Source organism: Formica exsecta, unplaced genomic scaffold (genome assembly GCF_003651465.1).
Source record: "Formica exsecta isolate Colony F162 unplaced genomic scaffold, ASM365146v1 scaffold337, whole genome shotgun sequence".
Classification (NCBI taxonomy): Eukaryota; Metazoa; Arthropoda; class Insecta; order Hymenoptera; family Formicidae; genus Formica; species Formica exsecta.
Window position 1 is genome coordinate 295,455 of NW_021850624.1, and position 23,482 is coordinate 318,936.

Here is a 23,482-nt window from a genome sequence, read left to right on the forward strand (position 1 = left end):
ACGTCCAGTTGATTCGATACGAGCGTTTGTGCCTTTTTCTGATGGATAGATACAATTTTGTTACGAGGAAAATTGTTAGAGGGAGACATAGACAATTGCGTGTCGATAAAATACGAACGTATTTATAAAATTGCGTTTTAACAGTTATTGCAACAAAGTATATAAGCGTGTACCGAATATTTAAGATAATGATTAATGATAACATGCAATTGATGAAAAGATTATATGAATCATATTAGGTTTACTAAATAACGTTTTAAATATTGTCGTCTTTTTCTGCAAGAGGCAGAAAAATATTTAAAAGTCTTTTTATATATTGAACGATGTACTTAACAAAAAAGAGATTTAGCGAAGAATGATTTACGGAAGCTCAAACACTTTGCATTTGTGGGTTCGTGGCCTCTATGAGTAACTTCCTAAAGTGCTTTAAGGCGATTAACCATGTAGACTCTATCGATCCCAGCTTAAATCGGTTATTGTTCGTTACCCCAGACTTTCTCCGCGTCTAATCGAGTTTTCAAGCGCAAGCAATCGATTGATGATTAAGGTCAAGCTCTTCTCCGAAGATCGATAGCATATCAATTTGGAAAATTAATAAAAATCACTCGCCTTCTGGAATATCGCGTTTTTATTAAACGTGAAAACGATTGTTTGATCGTCTTGCTTATAATTCAATTAACTGATTGTGAATACCATTTAATTTTCTACATCTCACGATATATTTTTATAATTTTTATATTATCAAAGTTTTATGTGTTCAAAAATTGCAAAAGCTTTGTAAATATTTAATCATATATATTAAAAAAATTAATGTTAAATTAACAATATTCGACAAAAATTTGATTCTGATTACAAAAATAAATCACTGTTTTTTTTTAAGTATATAATTGTCAAGATATTTTTATTGTACTAATAATTAATAATCTACAATGAAACCAAAATTTGATATGGATTTATTATTATATATAAAAAACATTCTATATAATCAGTACATTTTTTTTCTGGGAGGACGGGGTTTGTCGTCTCAAAAGACATGATTAGACTGACCCTTAAGTCCGCTTATACAATCTTTTTTCTCACAAAATTTCGTGGCACAACAATATTGTCTTCATTGTAACAAGTTCTTAATACTACTTCCGAGGCTTTTCCTACTTACGATGTAAATGGTAGTCCCGTACTGCTCCGCAAGCAAAACCCGCCGCCATGTATAAAGTAATGGAAAAGAGCGAACGTTCTTCATTTTTGTGCAGCCCTCGAGCTGTCTCAGCGACAAGGAGGAGGATGAAATCTATGGCTTCGGATACGGGGTCTTCAGCAGACAGATGCTCCAGCATCGGCAGCAGAAGCTCGCACTCGCCACACAAAACACGACTGCCGCCGTGACATCAGGTGGACCTCAGGCAACCTATCAAAGGTAAGAAGAAACTCATGCTGATATCTGTATATCCAGTATTGCAATAGTTTGTCCGCAAATATAATCTGATTCAAATAGATAGTAAAAAGCATTTTTAATCTATCTAAGAAAACTAAAATATAATCTATATATGAAGAAAATTGTTACTGCCTCTCTCCTTCTCTTGCTCTTTCTTTCTCTTTCTGTGCGTATGTGTGTATATATATATATGTGTGTAGGAGGGAAGGGAGAGGGTTAAAATAAGTGCATAAAAAATTAGTAATTGAATTACAAAGAATAATGCAATGATTAGGCATAATAATAATTTAGGGATCAGAAAAATCAGTAGAATAAGTCGAAATTAATCAGACAGAGTTTGCATTTAAAAATTTTTTTCCAAAACTTTAAGATTTGATTATCTAATTCTATTTATTCTTACAGATATGTATAATTTACTTTTTTCTATACATGTGTGTATGTATGTGTGCGTGTGTATACTAATATTTTAAATAATAAAAATTATTAATAAAATAAAAGAACTATTTACTATCTTATACTTGAATACGAACTATTTATCGCGCAAGAGAATATTAACGCGGCAGAATCCATTACTTGTTCGAATCACATCATTGATGCCCGACATGGGATATATTCATCGAATACTGCAAATCCGAGAAAACAGAACGATTTTCGCATTTGATGATTTAATTTGTATAGTCAGATAACACGCGCGTATATAGTGCACGGGAATAATGAAATATTAATGCTAATGTTTGATCCAGTTAATCCCAAAATTTGGGACATGTCGATTAATCAATCCTTCCTTAAAATTTAAATAAAAACTATTTATCGTAAATGTATCGTATAGGATGTCAAACTTCCGTGTTTATGAAGCGCAGATATTCTTGTGGAACGCTTAATATTCAATTTATACGAAAAGCAATATGACATGGTTGCTTTAAACGGACAGCACGGATATCAAATTCAAATTAGAATCTATCTCGCCAATTGGTCTATCAACGTGAAATCAATATTTTGTCGCTTTTTTTTTTTTTTTTTTTGAGTTTTTATAATTTGTAATCTTCTATATAACTTCAGAACTTGCAAGTTTTCAATTTTTATATCAATTCATTCTACTATCAATCCTAGCTTGCACATTGGTAGAGAGAAAAGATTTAAAGTAAAGATATCAGAATTCTAAATACATTGGAGATCCTTTATATTTAATGGTGTTCCCATTTTTGCGCACCTCTGCACAGGACAAGCGCTACTCGGCTTTCCGGACCGTTCGCAAAACACGACGCCACTGCGCGCCGCTCGCTGCCGCAGTCGCGCGCAGTCTGTTTATTATCCGTAATTGCCCATTGCTAACTGCTCTAACTGATCCGAAATACCATCTGCGTGCAGTCTCGCGCCGGCTGCTTGATATTTAATGGCTAATTAACCGACGAACCGAGGCAGCGAGAGCGCGTTTGGCCCGGTATTCTCGTGTACTTGCTCGACGATGCTGCGCCGCATCGTTGCTAGCAGGAGAAACTGAAAGGTTCGAGAAGGGTGCGAGGAGGGGAGAAGAATACCAAGACAGGAGAGAGAGAGAGAAAGTGGAAAGTGAGAGAGAAGGCATATCGCATTATTAAATTCCATTATCGCGCCGTGGCCATCGACTGTTTTCGTGCGAATAACCACGATGCTAAGCCCATGAAACTGCTCTCTCGCTCTTCTCGTTGCCGCGATGAGCACGCTTTGCGAATGAGTACGCTTTCACACGGACCGTATTGGCATTCTCGGTACTGTGTGACTCGGCTTTGAAATGACGTAGAATCTGAATCGAATACACCGGATCCTCTTTCAGAAAACCATAAATTCTCGCGACAATAATTTTCATAGAATTGTTGGAAATGGTTTTTATTATTATAAATAAAAAAAAGAATGATTTTTTAATCCATATTTTTAATTATAATTTAATTAAAAAGAAATGGTTACTCGCACTGATTTAAAATTGTGAGATGTATGTAAATATATAGCTATACAATAATGTTTGGATATTGACATGCTGGTACAAAATTATTGTTCAATCTAATAATGGCACTAATTTGCGGCGACCATAAAATTAATTGCTTGGAAATAACGATCAATCGAACGAAGCTTTTCGTGGATTTAATTGGCGTCCTGTTGCTGTAAATAACGAGAATCGAAAGTACAATGCTTTTCAATTGCTCTCTTAAATAATGAAGATCGGGAAGTACAATAAGCAAAATAAAAAATGACAGAAATAAATTAGCAGCCATATCAAGTGGTCAAATATTAAAAATTAATGAGAATAAATATAAGGAAATTTAAAAATTCATATGATTATGTCTGTATCTTTATCGACGTAATTGTTTATTGTCAGTAATATTAATTATATTCAATTATATATTTTATTAATTAATTGCTTTTCTTATCACAAAACACTTTACAATAAAGTTATCAAGGCAAAGAAAGGGATGAGAATAACAATAATTTTGCAGCGATAATCAGCGAATCCAATGTCATATTTTTATCGTGTATCGTTGGAAACTTATTTTCTTGCAAAAATTTCTGCGTTTCGAAGGACATTAGGCGGGGATTTTTAATGGGCTCATAAATATCATCGCGATGCTCGGCACGTTAATGCAACGAGCCGAGAGACCGCAGTCTCTGTTGCCCACGTACGCCAAAATAATTACCGACTTCGCGGTAATTTATCGCGGTGCTATAAAGCATGTACTGCCGTGGTATCGTTACATGGCAGACTGCGCGAAAAACATTGAAAAATAGTCGACGAGGTACACCTTTCGCCTTTCACGTTCCATGTTACAGCTTGACTTGTGATAGAAACAATTTCTAATAGATTCACCGCAGCTTCGATGACGATCTTCTTACTGGAATGTCGAACATCTGCTTTTTATTTTTCTTTCATCGCGTAATATTAGGGGCGGAATTCGGTGGATCCTTATTACGTCTACTATGTCTCGTAAACAAAAAGTTTTTTTAGAATATATATAACGAGAGATTTTTAATATTTCTTAATTATTTTTATTTTTTATTTTATTATTTATTATGTATGTTAAATTATATAAAAAAATTCTTAAATATTTAAATAAGATATAAATATACAGAAAAATATTTTCTCTCAATATTATATATGATAGAGAAAATAAATACAATACATATATTTCTGATATCATAAAATATAAAATGAAGAAGATGATAAAATATAATTTATAAAATTTCTCGTAATTCCCTCACTTGCGTGACTTAATTTCTTTTCCTTTCATTATTTTGCAATAATAAATATCTCTTCTGTGGGATCTTTGCCAGAGAAAGGAGATCCTGGGATAGCAATATCCTCTGCATCGATCTTGCATGCAACCGCTTTGATCCGTCTGAGCGAGAGAGGATCCATCGTGTCCGCCATCGCGTCGGGACGCGCGTCGAAGCGGCGAGACGATGATCGCGGAATTCATTAGCAACGCGGAGATGGATATCGCGTCCGATTGACGAATGGATCGCATGCATTAATTATACGCGGTTGCGCACACGGCCGGCCGTTTGTCACACGGTCGATGATGCGTTTAACGATTACCCGCCGATGATGCAACCGACCGGACCGGTCGCGCCGGCCGCGTCACGTCTTTCCACCGAGGGTATTTGCGCGCGCGAATGCAATGTCATTATCATAATGCAGTACCCCGTCCGGTTTTTCGAACGCGCGTGTTTTATTGTATCCCCCTTGTGGAATTCATTTACACACGACGTGCCGATCCGTATACGTAAACCACACGAGATAGATGCATTAAATTCTTTTGGATTTTTTATTTCTTCAAATTTTTATTTATTTTTTCTTTACACTTAATCCTAGAGTCCTAAGTATCGTTTCCATTAGTTACATCGAACCGGATCATCGTACGTTGGCGTATATCGCTTTATCGATAGGGCTGGAAATAATTTATAATGGAAAATTATTAATCGTGACTCCGGACGCAACGACGGATTGAACGGCTTAGCCGCGCGCTCTTCGTATTCGCGAAAATGGGCGTCGGAACATTCGCGCTATAAACAATCGCACGGAGCGTGGTCATAAATTAATAAACGGACAATAACGCGGCAAAGTAAAGCCTGACTGACGTGTTGACAGCCACGGCCGATGGTCGGTTTTGTCGTGTCGACGGCCAGGCAAGGTAATCCTATCGACTCGTCGGCACGTCGCGTCGCATCGCGCGCGCCAGAATGCGCGCGCTCGATTATCCGCGCTGCGAAACTCTCGACCTCGCGCGCCCGTCATTCCGCGTATAATCGCAGTTTAGTCCCTTTCCATATTCCGGCGCTTGCATCCGGTCGTCTACAATTGTTGGCCGTGTGCCGGCGCGTTTACGATCGATCGATCCCGTAGGACAAAACAGATTTTTCGATCACACCCTTCCGTCCGCCTTTCCCTCCTCTCTCTCCCTCTTCGCCGGATAAAGCTGTCGAATCACCACGTCGTTTTGCTTCTCATACACATGATTTCGTGCAGGTGTGTATTTACGCAGCGCCGAACACGGAACGATTTCGATGTGCAGCAGATTTGAATTCTGTGCTCATCCTGATTATTCGAATATTTTATTATCTTCATTGCGAAGCCGTTTGTCATTGTTATTAATATATTGAGGGCATAAAGGTAACAGTGTGTACGTATATATATGTAGAAAATTATTTTTATTATTATCGTTATAAAGAGAGAGAGAGAGAGAGAGCAAGCTTAAATAAATTCTACATTTTAATAAAAGACACATTTATCATTTTAATGCCTTAATTTTTTGACTACGAAATTCAGTGTAACATGCATTATTTCGATATTATTAAATGAGTTAAAACCACATTTGTAACCAGTTTATATCATTATAAGTTTGAATCTTTTGTCATTATCGTGCGCCATATAGATAGCATTCTAAATAGCATTAAAGCTAGATGCATATTTATTGCTTTTTTATACATGAAAGGAATACAATTATTAATAGTTACGTAATCTGGTAATATTAAATGTGGATTTTGCGGCAACGCAAATTTTATGAGAAATGCGCGATTATTTTTGTCAAACAAAAATTGCGAACTTTATTGAAATTTCAACGAGGAACATGTGCTTATGAATAACGACGGAAACTGCTATTCTCTCGTAAATTCATTCATTATTATAAATGTATCGCGCGTGATTATACTGGAATCACGTTAATGCAGCGAACCGGATACGTGCCGTTTCTATGCCCTTCTCGTCAACTGCACGCTGGGTATTCGATGTCAACCGTAGACGTGTCATAAAAATATTAAATTTAGTTTACAATTTAGTTTGGTACCATTGGTCATATTATTTTACGCACGTAAAATTAAACTTTTCAGTATATCTCTTTACATATATAAAAAAAATGTAAAATAAGTATAATTTTAAAATAAATATAAAATACGAGATTTACTTGAAACTCTTTTAGATTTTCAACTGCTTTAAATTTTGAAATAGCTTATGAAAAAAGTAATACAAGAATAATCACATGCATAGTCATAGCATTATATAAAAATGCAACATTAAATTAATTTATTAAATATATTACAACATAGTTTATTATAACGGTTTATTAAACATACATTTTATGTTAATATTTAAACTTTTGGATATTATTTTTGAGTTGAGAGAAACATTAAAAAGAATGAAAGAATATCGCAATAATATATAAGGAGAGTGTATAGTAATCGTAATAAAATTTCAAAAAGTCTCGAAAAAATTTTATTGCAACGCTTCCTTGATTTCTTCGAAACGCGCTGTAGCATTCCAAACATCTTATGTATTTTTCAATGTCTACCTACTGAAAGATTCGTGTGCAAGGAGCGAGAAATAACACGAGAGACGCGACGAGGACACTCGTGCTGGCTCCTTGGAAGAAATTTGCATATCCGAGTGGCAGCGAACAGGTTAAAAAGGTATAGAGCCTCGTGTTTTCCTACAGTTTTCAATCGCGTACGATAGACTATGTTACATCAGCTGACTTCGATCCCGCAGCTTCATCAGGATTCCCTGCGCGGGCGATGGTAACGTTCTACCATCCATTTATGTCGTGCCACTCGGAGCACGGCTCTTCCAACGCCTACTCATCGTAGTAATCATGACTCTTAACAGCCCTAAATCGATTGCTACTTGGCACACAGCTAGATTTGTCGTTACCTAAGAAAGAAGCAATCACTTCTTCCGTCTGGATGTTGTAAGTTGAACGAGAAAGCAAGCCCAATACAGTTGTACATTCGAACCGTGACAGACGTAATCGATTTTACGACGCTTAGGTCTCGACTAAATAAATGTTGGCTTTCTGTGAATGTTGACAGTCTCGTAAACTTAACTTTTTCCACATTTAATCGTTTAAAGAACGGCAATTTTCGCTTCTCTCACTTATATACGCTTTAGTAATCTGACTGTAAAAAGTCTCCAATTTTTTACAAAAATTTGTTACAAAGAATAGGCAATTATTCTTTTTTAATTTCGATTTTAATATCGGTCGAATATCCTTGGACGCAACGGATATTCTTTGTTTGTATTACGCTGCCGGTAGAATCTATTACGAATCCATTGAGGAGAAGAGGCCACTCAAGGTAATCGACTCGGGATAGTGGACCTCATAGTGGATACAGAGGAAGAGAGACCGCCTTGGACGGGAGTGGCCGTCTGACCGGAATTGCAACGCGCGCGGCGGTTTACCCGCCGAGATGTTAGCTTTTCGTCAAAGGATCCTATTAGTATGCGGTTAGTATTACGCCGCGCGGTGTATCAGGACACATTGAGACAACGACGCGCTATCTATTACCGATTCTCTGGCACGTGAACTATCGACCCCTTCGCCGTTCCCGCGGGCCATTCTGCCGCTCCCTCACCGCGGGGCGATTGAACGCGCATGTATGGGTATGTGTTTATGCCCGATGACATTTCTCGACTTCTCCGACGACGACGGTTTGCTTTGTGATCTCGATAGAATCGAGATCGACGAGATCAGCCAATAAGGCTATTAGCTTGTGCTCCCTGGCTCGACCCTTAACATTGGCTGGAAATCGCGCGCACATTCCGGCGTGATCTACCGTAAGAGATCGATCGCTCTTAAGCAGAGGATACTTGGAATACTTCGGTGAATACCATTATTTACGAAGACGCGATAGCTTCACGTGTCCCGAGATGCGTATCGGGATTCACGTGTATCTTTCCGTATTATCGAGTATAAGGAGGATCGCGTCGCCTTTTCTATCGCTACATCATGGAAATATTTTAATTACGCATTCAAAAATCATACACACAGAAAAATACATACTATATTTAACTAAATATTACTTGTTTCAACTATTTCAAAAGTTCATATATCCGCAAATCTATCATAAGTTCATCATAAGCATCAAATTTATTCAAAATGTATTCTGAATCCTAGTAAGTTTAATATTTCAATCAAGAATATTAAATTATCTAATTGAAAGAAATACACTAAATTTTTCTGATCTAATAAATTTTCTTACATTAAATTAACCACATCTGACTTTTCTTCGATAAAATTTTAAATAATAAATTTTTAATTTTATTATAATTTTCTTCAAAAGAAAATAATTACTTTTTTTTGAGTATATGATAATGAGTTTTTCTAAAATTTATGACAAGTCTATTTTAAGATTATTATTAAGAAAATATTTTTTAAAGATAACTGTTGCTTAAAAGAAGAAAAGTAAACTGAGTAATCATTTTTCTTAGCAATAGAATAATATTTTTCTGTGTGTAGAGAATAGCGAACAGTAACTTTGAATCATCTTATATACGATAGAGATAAAGAGGCGTTACAAGAGGCGTTTTATTAACTTTTTTTTATAACTTAATTATAATTGTCCTACTCTTTGCAATAGAATAAAATTGATTGATTGGTAAATCGATATTAAAGTGTTAACAAATAGGTATCCTACTGTGTCTTTTTCTCTATCTCTCGCTTCACTTGTCTCTTTGTACTTTCGCACGATTTTGAACACGCACACATTTGCATTGCGAAAATGGATTGTCGCGCGTACGACTGGGTTATCGGACGACTGTAATTGTTACTCAATTAATTACTGTTCCATGTTGCAAATCACTTTGATCTCTTGTTTCGTTCACGATAGTCGATATATGTAGAGAGAGAAGTGGGTAAAAAAAGAAAGGAATTGCGCAATCATTCACTGGACAAGGTATGGTCACGGAAACCGCGCATGTCGCCACGGGAAACTACATTAACGGCATAATAATTCCACAATTTTGTCATATGGAATTGCGCATTTGTTAAGCCGCACGTATAATATTACCTTTGATCATCAGTATATAATCTGTTGCCCGTAGGGTGGTCACATCTGAATGCATGAAACAGAATAATCTTTGTTTTTTCATTATCATGTATCGCGAGACATTATTTAAAAAACTGATTTCCGATCTCTTTCCGCTTTCGATACAAATCAAATCCATAAAAATCGTTTTCAATGCTACTCGTGTTATTCTCCAGAAGTAACAATTATTTTAAAATTACATATATATCTATCAGCATTAAGCCATTTAATAATTACCTTTATTTCTTTATCGCTCGTTTGTTTTCTGCTATCGCTTGTTTTCGCAGAAGATAATCCTCTAAAAGATACTCCGCAAGCAATTTACGTTAAATACTGCTGTTTTGTGCATTATACAAACGATTGTATTAAACTCTAACGAGAAGCCAAATCATACCGCTATAATACGCTATAATACGTATTACATACTAATTAAATTGAAATTAACTCGGCAAACGCTAGTAAATTCATTAACGATACTCATAATAATACTGAAATACGCGCGCCGGTTGATCAATTTCATATATCAAAGCATGTATTAAATCTGAACAAAACTAGTCACTCTATTACGTTCAACATCAATACTCGTAACTTTGATGCGATTATGTTTGCCCGAGAAACTCACGTGTTCCCATGTAGAACGACGAAGCATCGCTACGGGTAAAAACGAAATACATAGAGGCGAAGTAGAAGTGCTTGGTAGACGCCGGGCGGTCTGCCAAGCGGCGTCGTCCCTTTAATTGTCGGCATATTTTAACCGTAATTTTCTTCTGTTCCAGTTGTCTGAGCCCGAGATCTGCGTTCTTCTACGAGTTCCCGCCTAACGGTAAGTCGCACATAGACTTCGCAGGTTCATTTGTCTCTCGGCTTAAGATTTAAGAGGGGAAAACTCGAGCCTCTTCGTCGTGTTTTTCGTTTGCGAGAGGTAAAATTAGAATTTCGCGAATATTTTCGTTGCTAGTTATTCGTAATTATTAACATATATAGTTTTAATAATAAGCACTAAAAAAAGTTTCAGTTGTCTCATATATTATATTCGCAATTTTGACTTTTCGTAAAAGTAAATTACGTTTATATACAACAAACAATGACCACACAAGCACAGAGTCGTCGCGATTACATTCTTCCTTTTAATTTATCGATTTACTCGCAATATACGGATCATTTTACGAGAACACAGAGAGTAACTCCGTAATAGAGAAAACTATACCGAAGCTTACTAAAGCCGAACGAACTACATCAGAGATTTGAATGCAGTAGAAGGTTATTTAATGCATCGATCGTAGGGCTTTGCATGATGCATGCATTCCCGGGGCGAGCACGTGCATACGTGACGTGGACGCGATTTTCAAGAGGCGAAGCATCGCCTCTTTGTGTGCGCGTCCCTACCAATGAAATATATCTAAATGATCTAACAATGGGGACGACCATGAACGGACGATACCTTTCTACCTTCCTCAGTGTTGCGATGCGCACGTACTCACATCGTTATGCGAGAATGTGGGAGAATCTCGCCACGCGCCTTTGCGGATAACCGATCGCCAACATTAGCAAACAGCTGCAGTTGGGATCGCTCCAACAACATTGTTGTCTCGCGTCTCATCCGTTATACAAATCGGATAATGCCGAGTGCGCGTAGAACGGGTACTTTATAACCGGCATTTTCAAGCCGGGAGAAGATCGAAGTCCCTCGATAGCTTGACTTGTAGTTGTCCCGTAGCTCTTAAGCCTCTTAACCATCGTCAAGAATGAGATAAAGTTATTTGCAGATCTACTTACGGCGACGAAAAAGATATAGAGAAGCTTTCCATGCAAATTTGATATTCGCAGAAATAAAAATTTTATAGATTAGATAAGAATGACGGATACAACGATGTGAAGATGAATTTTAGTTTCTGTAATACTATATACTCGCTCCTTTATGTCGTAATACAACATTCCCGATCAATTTATACGCAACTACATCTGTTGTACAGTGGAAAAAAAATTTTCGAATGAATATTTACCACCATCTGATACCATCCATGTAATCGAGTCGTATATAAGAAATATTCGATGTGTTACAACTTGTATTACTTCGAGGCGCACCGTTCGGATCCACCACCGATTTTTGCCGATGAGATACGCGCTCGAGAAGCTAGTTATATTACTAGTGCACATGCAATCGGCCCCTCTGGAAGAGAAGAAGTAAAACCAAGATGCTACGTAGTGCGGTGGAATTTTTCGAGATATCGAAAAACACTTTAGAGATCCTTTATTGGAAAAGCGGCTGAGAGGGAGAAGGGCGCGACCGATCGCGGAATGCGAGGGGGAAGGAGGGAAAACTCGCGTTGATATTTCATTTCTATTGACTTCTACCATCACCCTCGTGCACGTTATACTCTTTCCACCTATGAATACGTAATTGAGATCTAGTTCTCTCTTTCTTTCTTCGTATATCTATTAATATATCTTGAGCCCTGTTTTTCGCTTTTGCCTTCTTTCTAAAAGCCTTCTTTTTTAAAAATGTTCGAGTTTTGATAATTGATGTCATTTAACACATGTGACTAATATATTTATTAGACATGTTTTATCTTGGTTCTCTCAATTTAAATTTTATTTTTTATTTTACTATAGAGAGAGTATGATTTATATGTATGTATCAAAGTTATTTTATTTGACAAAATATTTGTCGGTTGCAAATATTTATATAAAACATCGATATTGCGATTATCATTATCATGTTGCAAATTTTAATAATCTAACAATAAGTAATATACAAATGCCCTGCATTCGGAGAAAAATTCGCATCGCATAGGAATTAAGTGTTACTATGATTCCTATTATTTCCTCAAATTCCAAAATTCCGACGCGCTCGCATCCGATGACAAGACGTTGACACTTCTCGACCGTCTTCCGGCAGCAATGAGGGGCAGCTCGTGAAATTCTCGATTCCATCCCCCGCGTCTCTCCGCGGCAGAGATACTCCGTTGAATCGCGGGGACTAATCAGTTTAGGGTGGAAACGCACGAAGCGGCGCGCGCTTAACAGTAATTCCGTGTAAGAGGCGTCGATGCCGGATTGCTGCAGCACTTAGCAGTTGTCGCGTAGCACACAACGTAGTATACGGTGGGGACCGACTGAGCCAACCGAACCCAAACCCCCCAAACCTTGTGCGGGGTTGCCGAGAGATACGCAAATACCCTTGCGCTCTTGGTTGTGCTTGCTTGGCGAAACGCACGGACTGTGGGAGAGCAAGCCTGTTTGTCTGGACTGGAATCCAAGTAAGAGCCCGGGCGGCCAAGCAGATAGACAAGTTGAGCAAGTGCGCTTATCCCCGCATAACGCGTGCAACTGCATCCTGCTCTCCTCTCTGTTAGTAATGCGCGCATGCTATATCGCGCCCGGTATCCGTACCGGGATGAATGGTAATGAATGCATGGTACGTTTGTGCGCGCCGTATGATGAATTCGTCGAGATGTCAAGCGCGTAGCTTCGCGCTCTGAGATACGAATGGCCAATGATTGATATGTCCGAGGAATTTCTCTTTGGTATCCGTGTACTTGAAAATACATATCTCGAGAGAAGGCAATAATAATTGCTGACGCTTTATTCGGAGTTAAGAGTTACTGCGCAAAAATTTTTCTCACCGACGTTTACACAAGTAATTAATGATGGAATTATTGAATGAATTTCTTTTCTTATATAACATAATGAAATTGTTTAATATAATTTAACGTGATTATGTTTTGAGTTGAAAAAAGAGAAAGAAATTGCTACATTGCTTATGGTTTCTAGAACAATATTTACGGATTATTGTAACAAGATCAAACAAGTACATTGAATTTTCCGCGACGAAATGCATCGTCCATACGGATGGAATCCTGCTAGAATGATGCGTTTATCCTTCGTGCAAGTGCATTTCACCAACGTCACGTTCCGCTTACTGTGACTGTCGCATCGAAACCGATGATTGTGTGTTGTTGCACTGCTTGTGCCTCGAAGCCGCCGTGAAATTTCGTGTGTGCAACGAGAGAACTCCGGCTGTTCAAATAAGAAACAACGATGGAACTCGGATACGCGGGTATCCTTCGTATATCTTTTTTTCTTACAAACATGTTACTGGTACGACATTTATCAGGATAGTTATCTTAGCACTTTAATCCCGAATATGACATTAAATGGAAAATATTGAATTAACAGAGAAAGATTTTATATTGATTATATTTCTCGTTAATAATTTTTTTAGTTTAATTATATCTTTCTTGTGAGAAAGTCCAGTCTTTCCTTTTTATATAAAACATGATATTTAAATATTTTTTTAATGCGGGATATAATTTAAAATAATAATTATATAATGCAGTTAGAAGAGAAATTGATTTCAAGTGTAATTTAAAAACAAAATTATAAGGATACACATGTTGAAGAAAAACAAGATAAAAGAAAAGATGGCATAATGCGGTTAGAATTATATATGCAATTTACAGAATTTTGACATTTCCTTTTTGTCTTTTTTCTTAAAAGATGAAATAATTTTTGCAAAATCGTAATTAATAAATATCGATATATATTAGCAATTTTACATGCGCGTACAATATATTGGTTTTAAACAAGAAACCGGTTTGCCCAATGTGTTGGAAAGGTGGATATCGTGCGTAAATTGATAGTCGTTGCAAATTCAATTGCTGGAATGCTTACTCGGTGGATTGATTCCTTGGCCACTGATTGCTAAATACGCATCTGTGGGAAAGCAGATCTGGTCTGTCTGGATCAGAACTCCGATAGGGAAACCTCTGCGTTTGTGTATATCTCGCCGCGCATTGAATCGCACCAACATGCCGAGCTTTCATCTAAAACTCAACAGCGGCGATTGCGTTTGTATTCTATGACGTACGGTTAAATTCGTCGTGTCGTGTAAGTTTCGTGTAGTAGAACGACAACTTGCAGAGAACAAGGATCAGCGACTTTAAACGTGGATCAAGGAATAGATGCGAAACAAAATCAATCTATAGTTTCAAATAACTTTTTAAAATTTGAATTTTTCCATATAACAATACGGATTATGACATATAGATAAATTCGTGTACATTAAATCTTTTATGGAGTTCAACGACATCCATTTTTTTTTTTTTTTTTTTTTTTTTTTTTTTTTTTTTTTTTTTTTTTTTTTTTTTTTTTTTCGATCTTTGGAAACGATATTTTTTCCCAACTGAATTTGTTTTCGATTATTTTTCCCTCTCTTTTTATCATGAAGGATGTGCGATGATCACACAGTCCCCGGGTTTCCGTATAACGACGTGGTGAATTGCGACTTTATTTCGTCGTTTTTCGCGAAGTGAAGTCTGATCGAAAATACATTCGGCCGATGGCAAATGGAAAAAAAGAAGGCAACGGAACACGTTTTCTCGAACGACAAACCCAACGGCAAGGCTTTTTAACGCAATTGCTCTCTGACGGCCCGTGTCCTGGTTGTGTTTCCGTACGAGCAATTGAATCACTGTCGCCAATCAAGAGGAACTTTTGCGCAAAGAGGAAAAAGCGAGTCGCATGGCGCTCTGCAACGATTGCCGTAACGCGATTTGTCCATCGCGATTCGCGGCTCAGTTATTGTGCTTTTAGCGACGTTACCTTCGTCGATTGGTTTTTCATCTCGGATGACACGACACGAGGTATAATAATTTGGTGGAAAATGTAGCGATAAATAAAATATCGTTTTTGAGTACGTCCCGCTTCGTTCTCGTTGACGCGTACCGATCAAAGAATAAAGTGATATTATTACATATCTCAACGAAAATGAATAGACAGATTTTGTCGCCATTCAATCATTTTGGCAATTTCGATACTTTGATCGACGATATTTGATGGTTATATTACGTCGCGAGAGAAGCTATTCGTAAAAATAGTTTCATGGCGAGAGAAATTAAGCCCTCCGTATATGAAGGTAGAGTCGAGTCCTTTAACGTGATATAGGTGATAAAACGGCATAAGCTTAACTTTCTTAGTGGCACATCAATTGAATGATGAAGGTAATAAAAAGATACGAGTATATGCTTTTAACGCCATTATACTGCTTTATGGCTTATAGCGTTTCACCTTTGCGCAGAACTCGTAAAACAAAGTACCGCAAATAAGGAAACTTAGATAAATAGAGCAATTCGTGCGCGCGATTCTTCAACATATCTTAATATTCTTCTATTTACTGTATTTTTCATGACTTTACCGTTCGTTTGCTTACGAAATTTTTTTTTTATATATTTATTAAGAAATTTTTTGAAACTAAGAAAAAGAGATACTATATTTAAGAAAAATTTCTTATAAAATATATGTGTGGAGAAAAAGAGAATTTGGTGAAATATTGAAGAAACTTTAGGAACAAAAATATAAAAGTATTGAAATTTGTTTTTCTTTTTTCTTATATTCTTTTGTTAAAGTTCTGTAATAAATATCTTTAATCTTATAATAAAGAATTTCAGTATTGTCAAATCTTTTTTAAAGATATTAGAAAATAAATAAAACTTGGTGAAATTTATTAATTTGGAAAATTTGCAGAAATTGTAATTCATATTTAAAAAGTGATAATACAAATATTAATATTTATGAAAATACAAAAGTATCGAAAACTTTAGCGTCTACTGTTTATTGTACACGGAATTAATTATCATATTTATTCATTGGAATATGTCTAGACGATGCGATCAATTCCTCCACGAAATGACCAAGCTATATTCGACGAATTCACGGTGTTTCATAGATGCGTGCACGTAGCTGGAAGTGAAATATTCTATTCAAGCTCGACCTACCCTACTCCCTTCGCAAAGTCATGGAGTGACGTTTGGACGAGGCGATGCGCTCGTTGCGAGGACGGCGGAAATTAATAACTTCGATACATTCCTAATGGCCGTTTCCGCCAACAGCTACTCTCGAGGCCGCGCTTTTCAGGACGTCGTGTCGCGTAAAAGCCCCCGCGGACGTTACCGTTGAAACGTCTCTATTTCAAATGCCGCGAGGGGAAATATAACATCATAAATCATCGCGCCCCAAATGCTTTACCGGGGCACGCCGGTAGGGAATGCGTTAATCTAAGAAAGATTGACGTCCGGCTTTCCTACAAACGGGATATAAAGCGACACGACGACGCTTCGTTTCGCGTCGACCGCTCTACACGATCATTTCTCTGTTACGACTGATAAACAAATTAATTTCTACGTATCTTAAAATAAGTAGTGATTTGAGCACGAAAACATCTCGTTACAGAAGAAATAGACTGTGATTATATACTAACGATATGAAAGATATTAATAGATGTTACATTAAATATTGCACAAAGTGAAACGAGCATTTTCATAATCGCACTACAGCTGTTATTTCTCAACGCAGATGTTCGCAATACGCGGCTACAATTTGCAGCTAATCGACACTCATTGCAATGCCCGATAGCTGCCTTACCGTTGAACATTGACCGTCATCCAGTGCACAGGATGCAACGGAATGCAATCGAATTATCGTGAGCTCATCACCGGCATTTCTCTTCCGACTAGTGCGCAATGTCCCTTGTCTCTCGCCCACTCTCGGTCGTTCTCTCCCATTAAACAATACCTTTATGCAAATCATCCCGGCTTAATTGCGACTGCTTTGCATGCGTGGGTTATCCGCGTGACAATCATGGTATCGCGATCGCCAATAGTATCGTTCGCGGCCACAGGAGCCTACCCATGTCGTTTCCCATGCCGTCTACCGTACGTGGTATACAATGGGTTTTGTACGAGGCGTACGAAGAATCCTGATAGTTATATCCGCGACATTATAACAAAACATTCTCATTATTCCGTCATCCGCATTCCTGGCTTCTTCAGAAACGCAGTATTATTATTGTCATTACGCGTCTCTCTAGAAATTCGGTACGCGTATTGTTCGGCGCGTAACGATTTAATTTCATATGAGAAGGGGGACGGCCCGAGTGGAATTTATCCTTTACAGCGTTTACCGAGCGCAGAGAACAATTTCGAATGAAAAAAAGTAATAGCTTCCTTTCTAAAGCGTATACAATTAAGATACGATCATGGATCGTAATCTCGTTCCTGACAGCGTCACGCGTGGACAATACTTGCATGAAAAACATTCAGAGATAATGGGACGTTGTAGTAAAGAATTGGCCATAAGATAAGAGTGGAAAAAGGCGATATGTAATATATATATATATATATATATGCGATAAGATAATATATATACATACATACACGTCATAAGATGATATGTAGCTAAATAATTTGTCAAATAGTGGCTCAGATTTTGCTATAAAAAAACAAAAATAATTTTATTGCAATAATTATTTTATTAAATATTTTATCAAATGTAAACAAGTTTTTATTAATCTTTGTGTAAGACTCGAACATAATGACGTTTGCATTATTTTTTTGAGAAATTCCGCGGTGAGATTTTTCTACCCCTACACAGATAATAAACGTTCCGCCTCCTAATTAAAATAGCAAACACAGGAGTGGATTACACGAAAAGAGCGCAGCAATGAAAAATAATCGCGGCGCAATCGCTCGCACCTCCGCACGTCGTCGGAACCCCTTTGCAACAGCACGCAAAGGGTCTCGCATACCGAATCTCCGCGCCACCCTCTTCTCAATGTGCGCGCCGGCCGTCGCGAAAAGAAACGAGCACGGTCTGATACTTTTGTGTACGCACCACTCTCCCGTCACGATGTAGCCATGGTAACACGGCATAGGCAGAATTCCGGGGCGGCAAAAGCGTGACGAAGTAAGGAAGAATAGACAATGATGACGCGCCGGGTCGCGCACGGACGACGATGGGCCTCTCGACGTGACTCTCGACACATACACGGAGACCGCAAGTGAGATCGCTCGTTGCACGCGACATCCGTGTGCCTTGGAGCTCATCCAGTTTTCGCACCCCGCTTTCCCGTCTCCGTCCATGTGGGAGACTCGAGTCCCCGGTGTATTCTTTAGATGCTGCATCGCTTATCTCGCCACCTTGCCGCCGCTTTTGGACTGGTATAAACATATCGCAATGAGTAATTGTCTGTCAAAATTGATACGCATCTCGTTTCAATGCCGGTTGATCCAGGAACTCGGGGTTATAATGTGCCAAGTCTCACGCATGAGAAAAAATTCTACATGAGACTTTTAATTATTTGTTTACTGACGTATTTCTTTATAAGCTTCAATGCGATAAACTTAACATCAAAAGTAAATAGTAAGATAAGAAATTTTAGCGCAAAAGGAAAGTTGCAGAAAATAATATCAAATCTTATTAATAGCCGTATTAATAAGATTTGATAATTAATTTGTGTTATCTGATTTGATTTAAATTCATCAACAGCATGTTGATGAATTATACCTGAAATGTATTTCAATGCAATTTGCATGTAAAATCCGTTAAAATGCGAGAGGAATTTTGTACTGTTATAAAAAATTTTGAAGTATGATTTATACAAATACTTCTAATTTCTAAATGGATTTCTATCATTTTGTTGAAGAATTAATTACGAACGAATTAAGAATTAAGAACGATATTCTTTGTATACTGACCGAGAGAGAATAAACTTCGGAGGAGAACTTTTAACTTGCTCTACCATCAACTTTGACCGAAAAAGTTTATGTTGAGACACCATTTACTTGCATATCTTGGAGCGCATCCAACTTTTGTAACCTTCACGTGTCCCCTCTTTATTTTTATAACATTTAAATCGTTGAGATCGTCTCTCGTAATCTCGCTTAACATTGATTTCTTCGACATTGGTTAACGTTAATTTTTATTTAATTTATGTTACTCTTGTTTTTGTTTGTTATTAAAATTATAATCGTCATTAAAAAAAATATTTAGTAAAACTATAACGGTAATCGCGAAACGCAGCAAGGGGAAATAGTAGTATTGACTTTTTCTCGTTCAAGTAAAACAGTGACGTGGTCTGAAATTGAAAACGATCTGTTAACCGAGGCACCGTTAAATCGATACAGGAAATAATAAAGAGGATATACTATAGACCTTTTTAAAACAAATGCAGATGTTAATTGGACATCCATGCAATTACTGCTTATTGTCGACCCATCAAGCTCTCTCAATTGATACGATCATATAATTGCTTGTTAGAATGTACAGTGAATCTACTTTTATAACACGGCACACGTTATTTTATTATTACACACAACGGATGAATATTTCCAGCGCGGAGAGTACCGGATTTAAATCGGGCTTCATTTAACTTAACGATATTGATCAAATATTTTTACTGATTACAACGGTATAATTAATTATTCACTTCTCGGGTCGGCTCCGCCACGTTCCGATACGAACAATATCGGTTGAGTGAAAAATGGATTGCCCGATAATATCAGCATTCTCTTGCCATTTATCTCGACCGGTTCATTTATTTGACGCCGTAAAAAATAGTGAACTTTAAAACCGATATTGACTCAACTCCGTCGCCAACTATAGAGACCGCGCCGTGAAAAGGACACACTATAAACCGTGAAGATTACTTCTTCAATATTCATGTACTTCTGTCATTACCATAGAATTACCTCTAAAACCAGTCGCTCGATTCTCCCGGGAAGGAAAGGTAGGCTCCGAATAATTCATTTCAACATTGATATCTATGCAAGTCGTATACTGGCGAGTGTGCGTGAAACCAACTCGGCGATATAACTAATATATTCGTTTCTATATAAAAAAATATTTGTGAAACTTAAACTTTGGGCTTTTAAGTGTCAAATAGATGCACAATTTATTTTTAATTAATTTTATCAATTCTTTAAAGTCATGTATATATAATTAATATATGCCTTGTTATTTTTTTTTTCGTTTAGTTATCTCTTTCTTTTTTGGAAATTTTATTATCAGTTTTAATTCGCGCGAAAGTTTACCATTCATTCCTGGTCGTACATTTCTCAAAGTTACTCTACATCGACGATAATCGATCAATCGTTTTTCTCGGCTATTGTAGATCTCGTTTTTGGCGAGTTTTGCTCACTAAAAGATCTCGCGCTGAATCACGTTTCTCGGAGAATCGGCAGAGACAGGGAGAACAGCGCCTCGGGCTTAGATAGAGAAGCGCTTCGAAACGAAGTAAATTGTCGAGGAGGACGAAGAGAAAGGAGAAGAGGAATGCCATTACTCCGCCCGCGAAGCCGAACTCGGCGCCTGCGAGGAGTCGGAAGGAGGCGTCGAAGATGGGACAGGTGCAGTGGGGAAAGAGAGGGAAGAAAGTGGATTTTAATACCGCTTATTTTATTCATGCTTATAACCCTGGCTTTTGCCCGCTAAGGATTTTCATAATAACGGGCTTGTCCTCCCTCTACTGCCGAGGATCCGCGGGCGTTATAGGCGAGAGGTAGTCGGTGTCGAGCTTACGAAAATTCTCCCATGCTCCTGAAAGCGGAATTACGCCTGCGGCTTTTATACAAATGCAATACTTCCACATATTTTCTTTCTTAGATACGAATAAAGGACATGATAATGTGAAAAATGCAATATATGAAATGATAAAAATAGAATTTAAAAAGAAAAATCATCGGTCTCTATATACTTTATATTCTTTTTAATGAAGATATGAGAAATTACCGATGATTATAAATTTTTGTCCAAACGCGCGTTAGGTAAAATTTTTAGTTATCGCGGAACAGCCATTTGCCAGATGCTTGACAGCATCACGTACATCTTATAGAATCTTGCTATTCCAAAGTAGTTTGCGTTTGCGAGATTTTACTGGCCTCTCGAGGGCCCGCGAACATTGTCTTTCCACTATGTAAGTATGCTCTACTGTCGGATTGCGCCGACTCCATCCCTCTCTGAAAATCGAATTTGGCACGCTGGTGGCACTTCTTCTCCGACATTTCACTTCCGGGTCCCAACAAACGTTTCCCCAAGCCGCATCCCGACTTTATTATGCGCGTCACACGCGAGGCACTCCGCAGTCACTTTCCGGCCGCGAACTTCCGATTTTTCTGGCCATAACTCGGGTGTGTAAACCTGAGCTTGCAGAATACGTAAAGCGCTTCTTGACCCCGACGTCTCCTTTTTACGCGGTCGAGGCTAGAGGGGAGAGAACGTTAACTTCTCTCCCACTCTCTCGCGAAAAGTTTTCGCCCCCTGTTGTCTTTCGCTCCTTCGTTCTTCTTCTCTTCATCCACTCGCGCGTCGGGCTTTCTCGTTCGCGTTGCTCTAAAACAATTCACGAAGGAGCGAAGAAGTTTCGCCCGGACGCATACCAGACAGCGAGAGCGAGAGGGGAAACGAAGAGCGAGGAAGTATGATGGGAAGATGGGGTAGAAAATCGCAGACTTTAATAACGCGTTTCCGCCGGCACGTGAAATTCTTCTCGCGTTGAGGTACAATGCGGAAAATCGAGAACACCCCGCCGCGGAAAAGGGCGCACGAAACTCTCCTCGTAATTTACGGGGAAACGTGCCGGGAGTCGAAAACCGGGCAAATATCATTGCCCGCTTCTTTTTCCCCAGTGGTCCAGTTATAATCAAGGGTACCCTCACGAGGAACCAATTGAATTTGTCGGCAACCGCCCGCACTATTCCCGCCGCCTCTCGCGAAGAACTAATTATTAGACCGCGGAGTTTCAGTTACACGTGCGCTCTATCTGAACTTTTATCATCGAGCAACGTAAAGCTAATTGAAAATGGCCGAACGATATGTTTATCTTAATCAAGCAACCAATGGGCATTTTTTGTCATGTGTTAACTTTTTATTTCCTGTATGCTGTAAAGTTTTAAGATGATTGTCCAAATTCTTATAAGCTTTTAGGAGAGACAGAAGTTTTCGAGCCCATTCCGTTATTTTAATCAAATATTTATTAATTCGAAGAGCAATATATTTTTCTTATCGTGAATCGCAATCTAAGTACAACGCGAATTATTATATAGATCAATTTAATAACTCAATTCTGCATATATATTAGATGTTTATACATTTATAAGAATTTTTTCATCAAAGAAAATATGTTTCATCTTTCACATTTTTTCTTCGACAAGTTCGTGCAACTTTATTAAAAAAGAATACGGAGAAAAATAAATTATATCTTAAAAAGAGAGTAGGGTGAAAAGAGATTATATGCGTTGACATTTAAATCCATGTGGTCGGGGATGAATCCGCTACCAGCGCGTGGGGCCAAAGCGAAAGACGTTCCGGGACGAAATCTCAGGGATTGGATAATTTTTCGTGTCCACCTTCGCGTAAGCTCCGGGGGTACGTACTTACAATCTAGAGTACGTCGAGAGGACAAAGACGGAGAGGCAGCGGCGTATAAAATGGGCGAGGAAGAATCGGGCAGGCGTGTAGAGGGTGTCGCGCGGATGCAGCCGGCTGTAACGTAACCGAGTCTGGCGCCGTATTTGTCTTTTGGTGCAGCTATTTTCCCCATATCTCTCTTTGCTCTTCCTTTACTCCTTCCGTCTCTTTCTCGTTTTCCTTTATCTTTCGGCATCGCCGCCGGAACAGCATGCAAAGGCATTTTCGTCTGTGCGCACAAATACTGACAATGGGAGTAATTTCTGAGGTGTTGTTACAATCAGAGTTAATTATGGTCGGAAAATTGTTGACGTTGGAAAGCTTGAGTGTTATGATAAATAAAAAATTGTTAAATGATATACGCATTTCCGCAGACATATATAAATATAAATTATTTTTTATAACTAGATTTTTATTTTTTTAGATAAATAAAATGCGGTGTAAATTAATCAATATTCAAGAATTGAGAAGGAGATATAG

The 23,482-nt window shown here is 38.0% G+C and overlaps 1 protein-coding gene across 5 annotated transcripts in view; it reads left to right on the top strand.

The window, feature by feature from the left end:
• Positions 1-23,482, top strand: part of LOC115238434 (SAM and SH3 domain-containing protein 1-like) — a 309,609-nt gene that overhangs the window by 237,924 nt on the left and 48,203 nt on the right. For all 5 annotated transcript variants that reach the window (XM_029812274.1, XM_029812276.1, XM_029812275.1 and 2 more), the window contains 2 exons: positions 1,251-1,414; positions 10,537-10,583. In XM_029812274.1, coding sequence (XP_029668134.1) covers positions 1,251-1,414; positions 10,537-10,583 — 211 coding nt within the window. The remainder of the gene's footprint in view (positions 1-1,250; positions 1,415-10,536; positions 10,584-23,482) is intronic.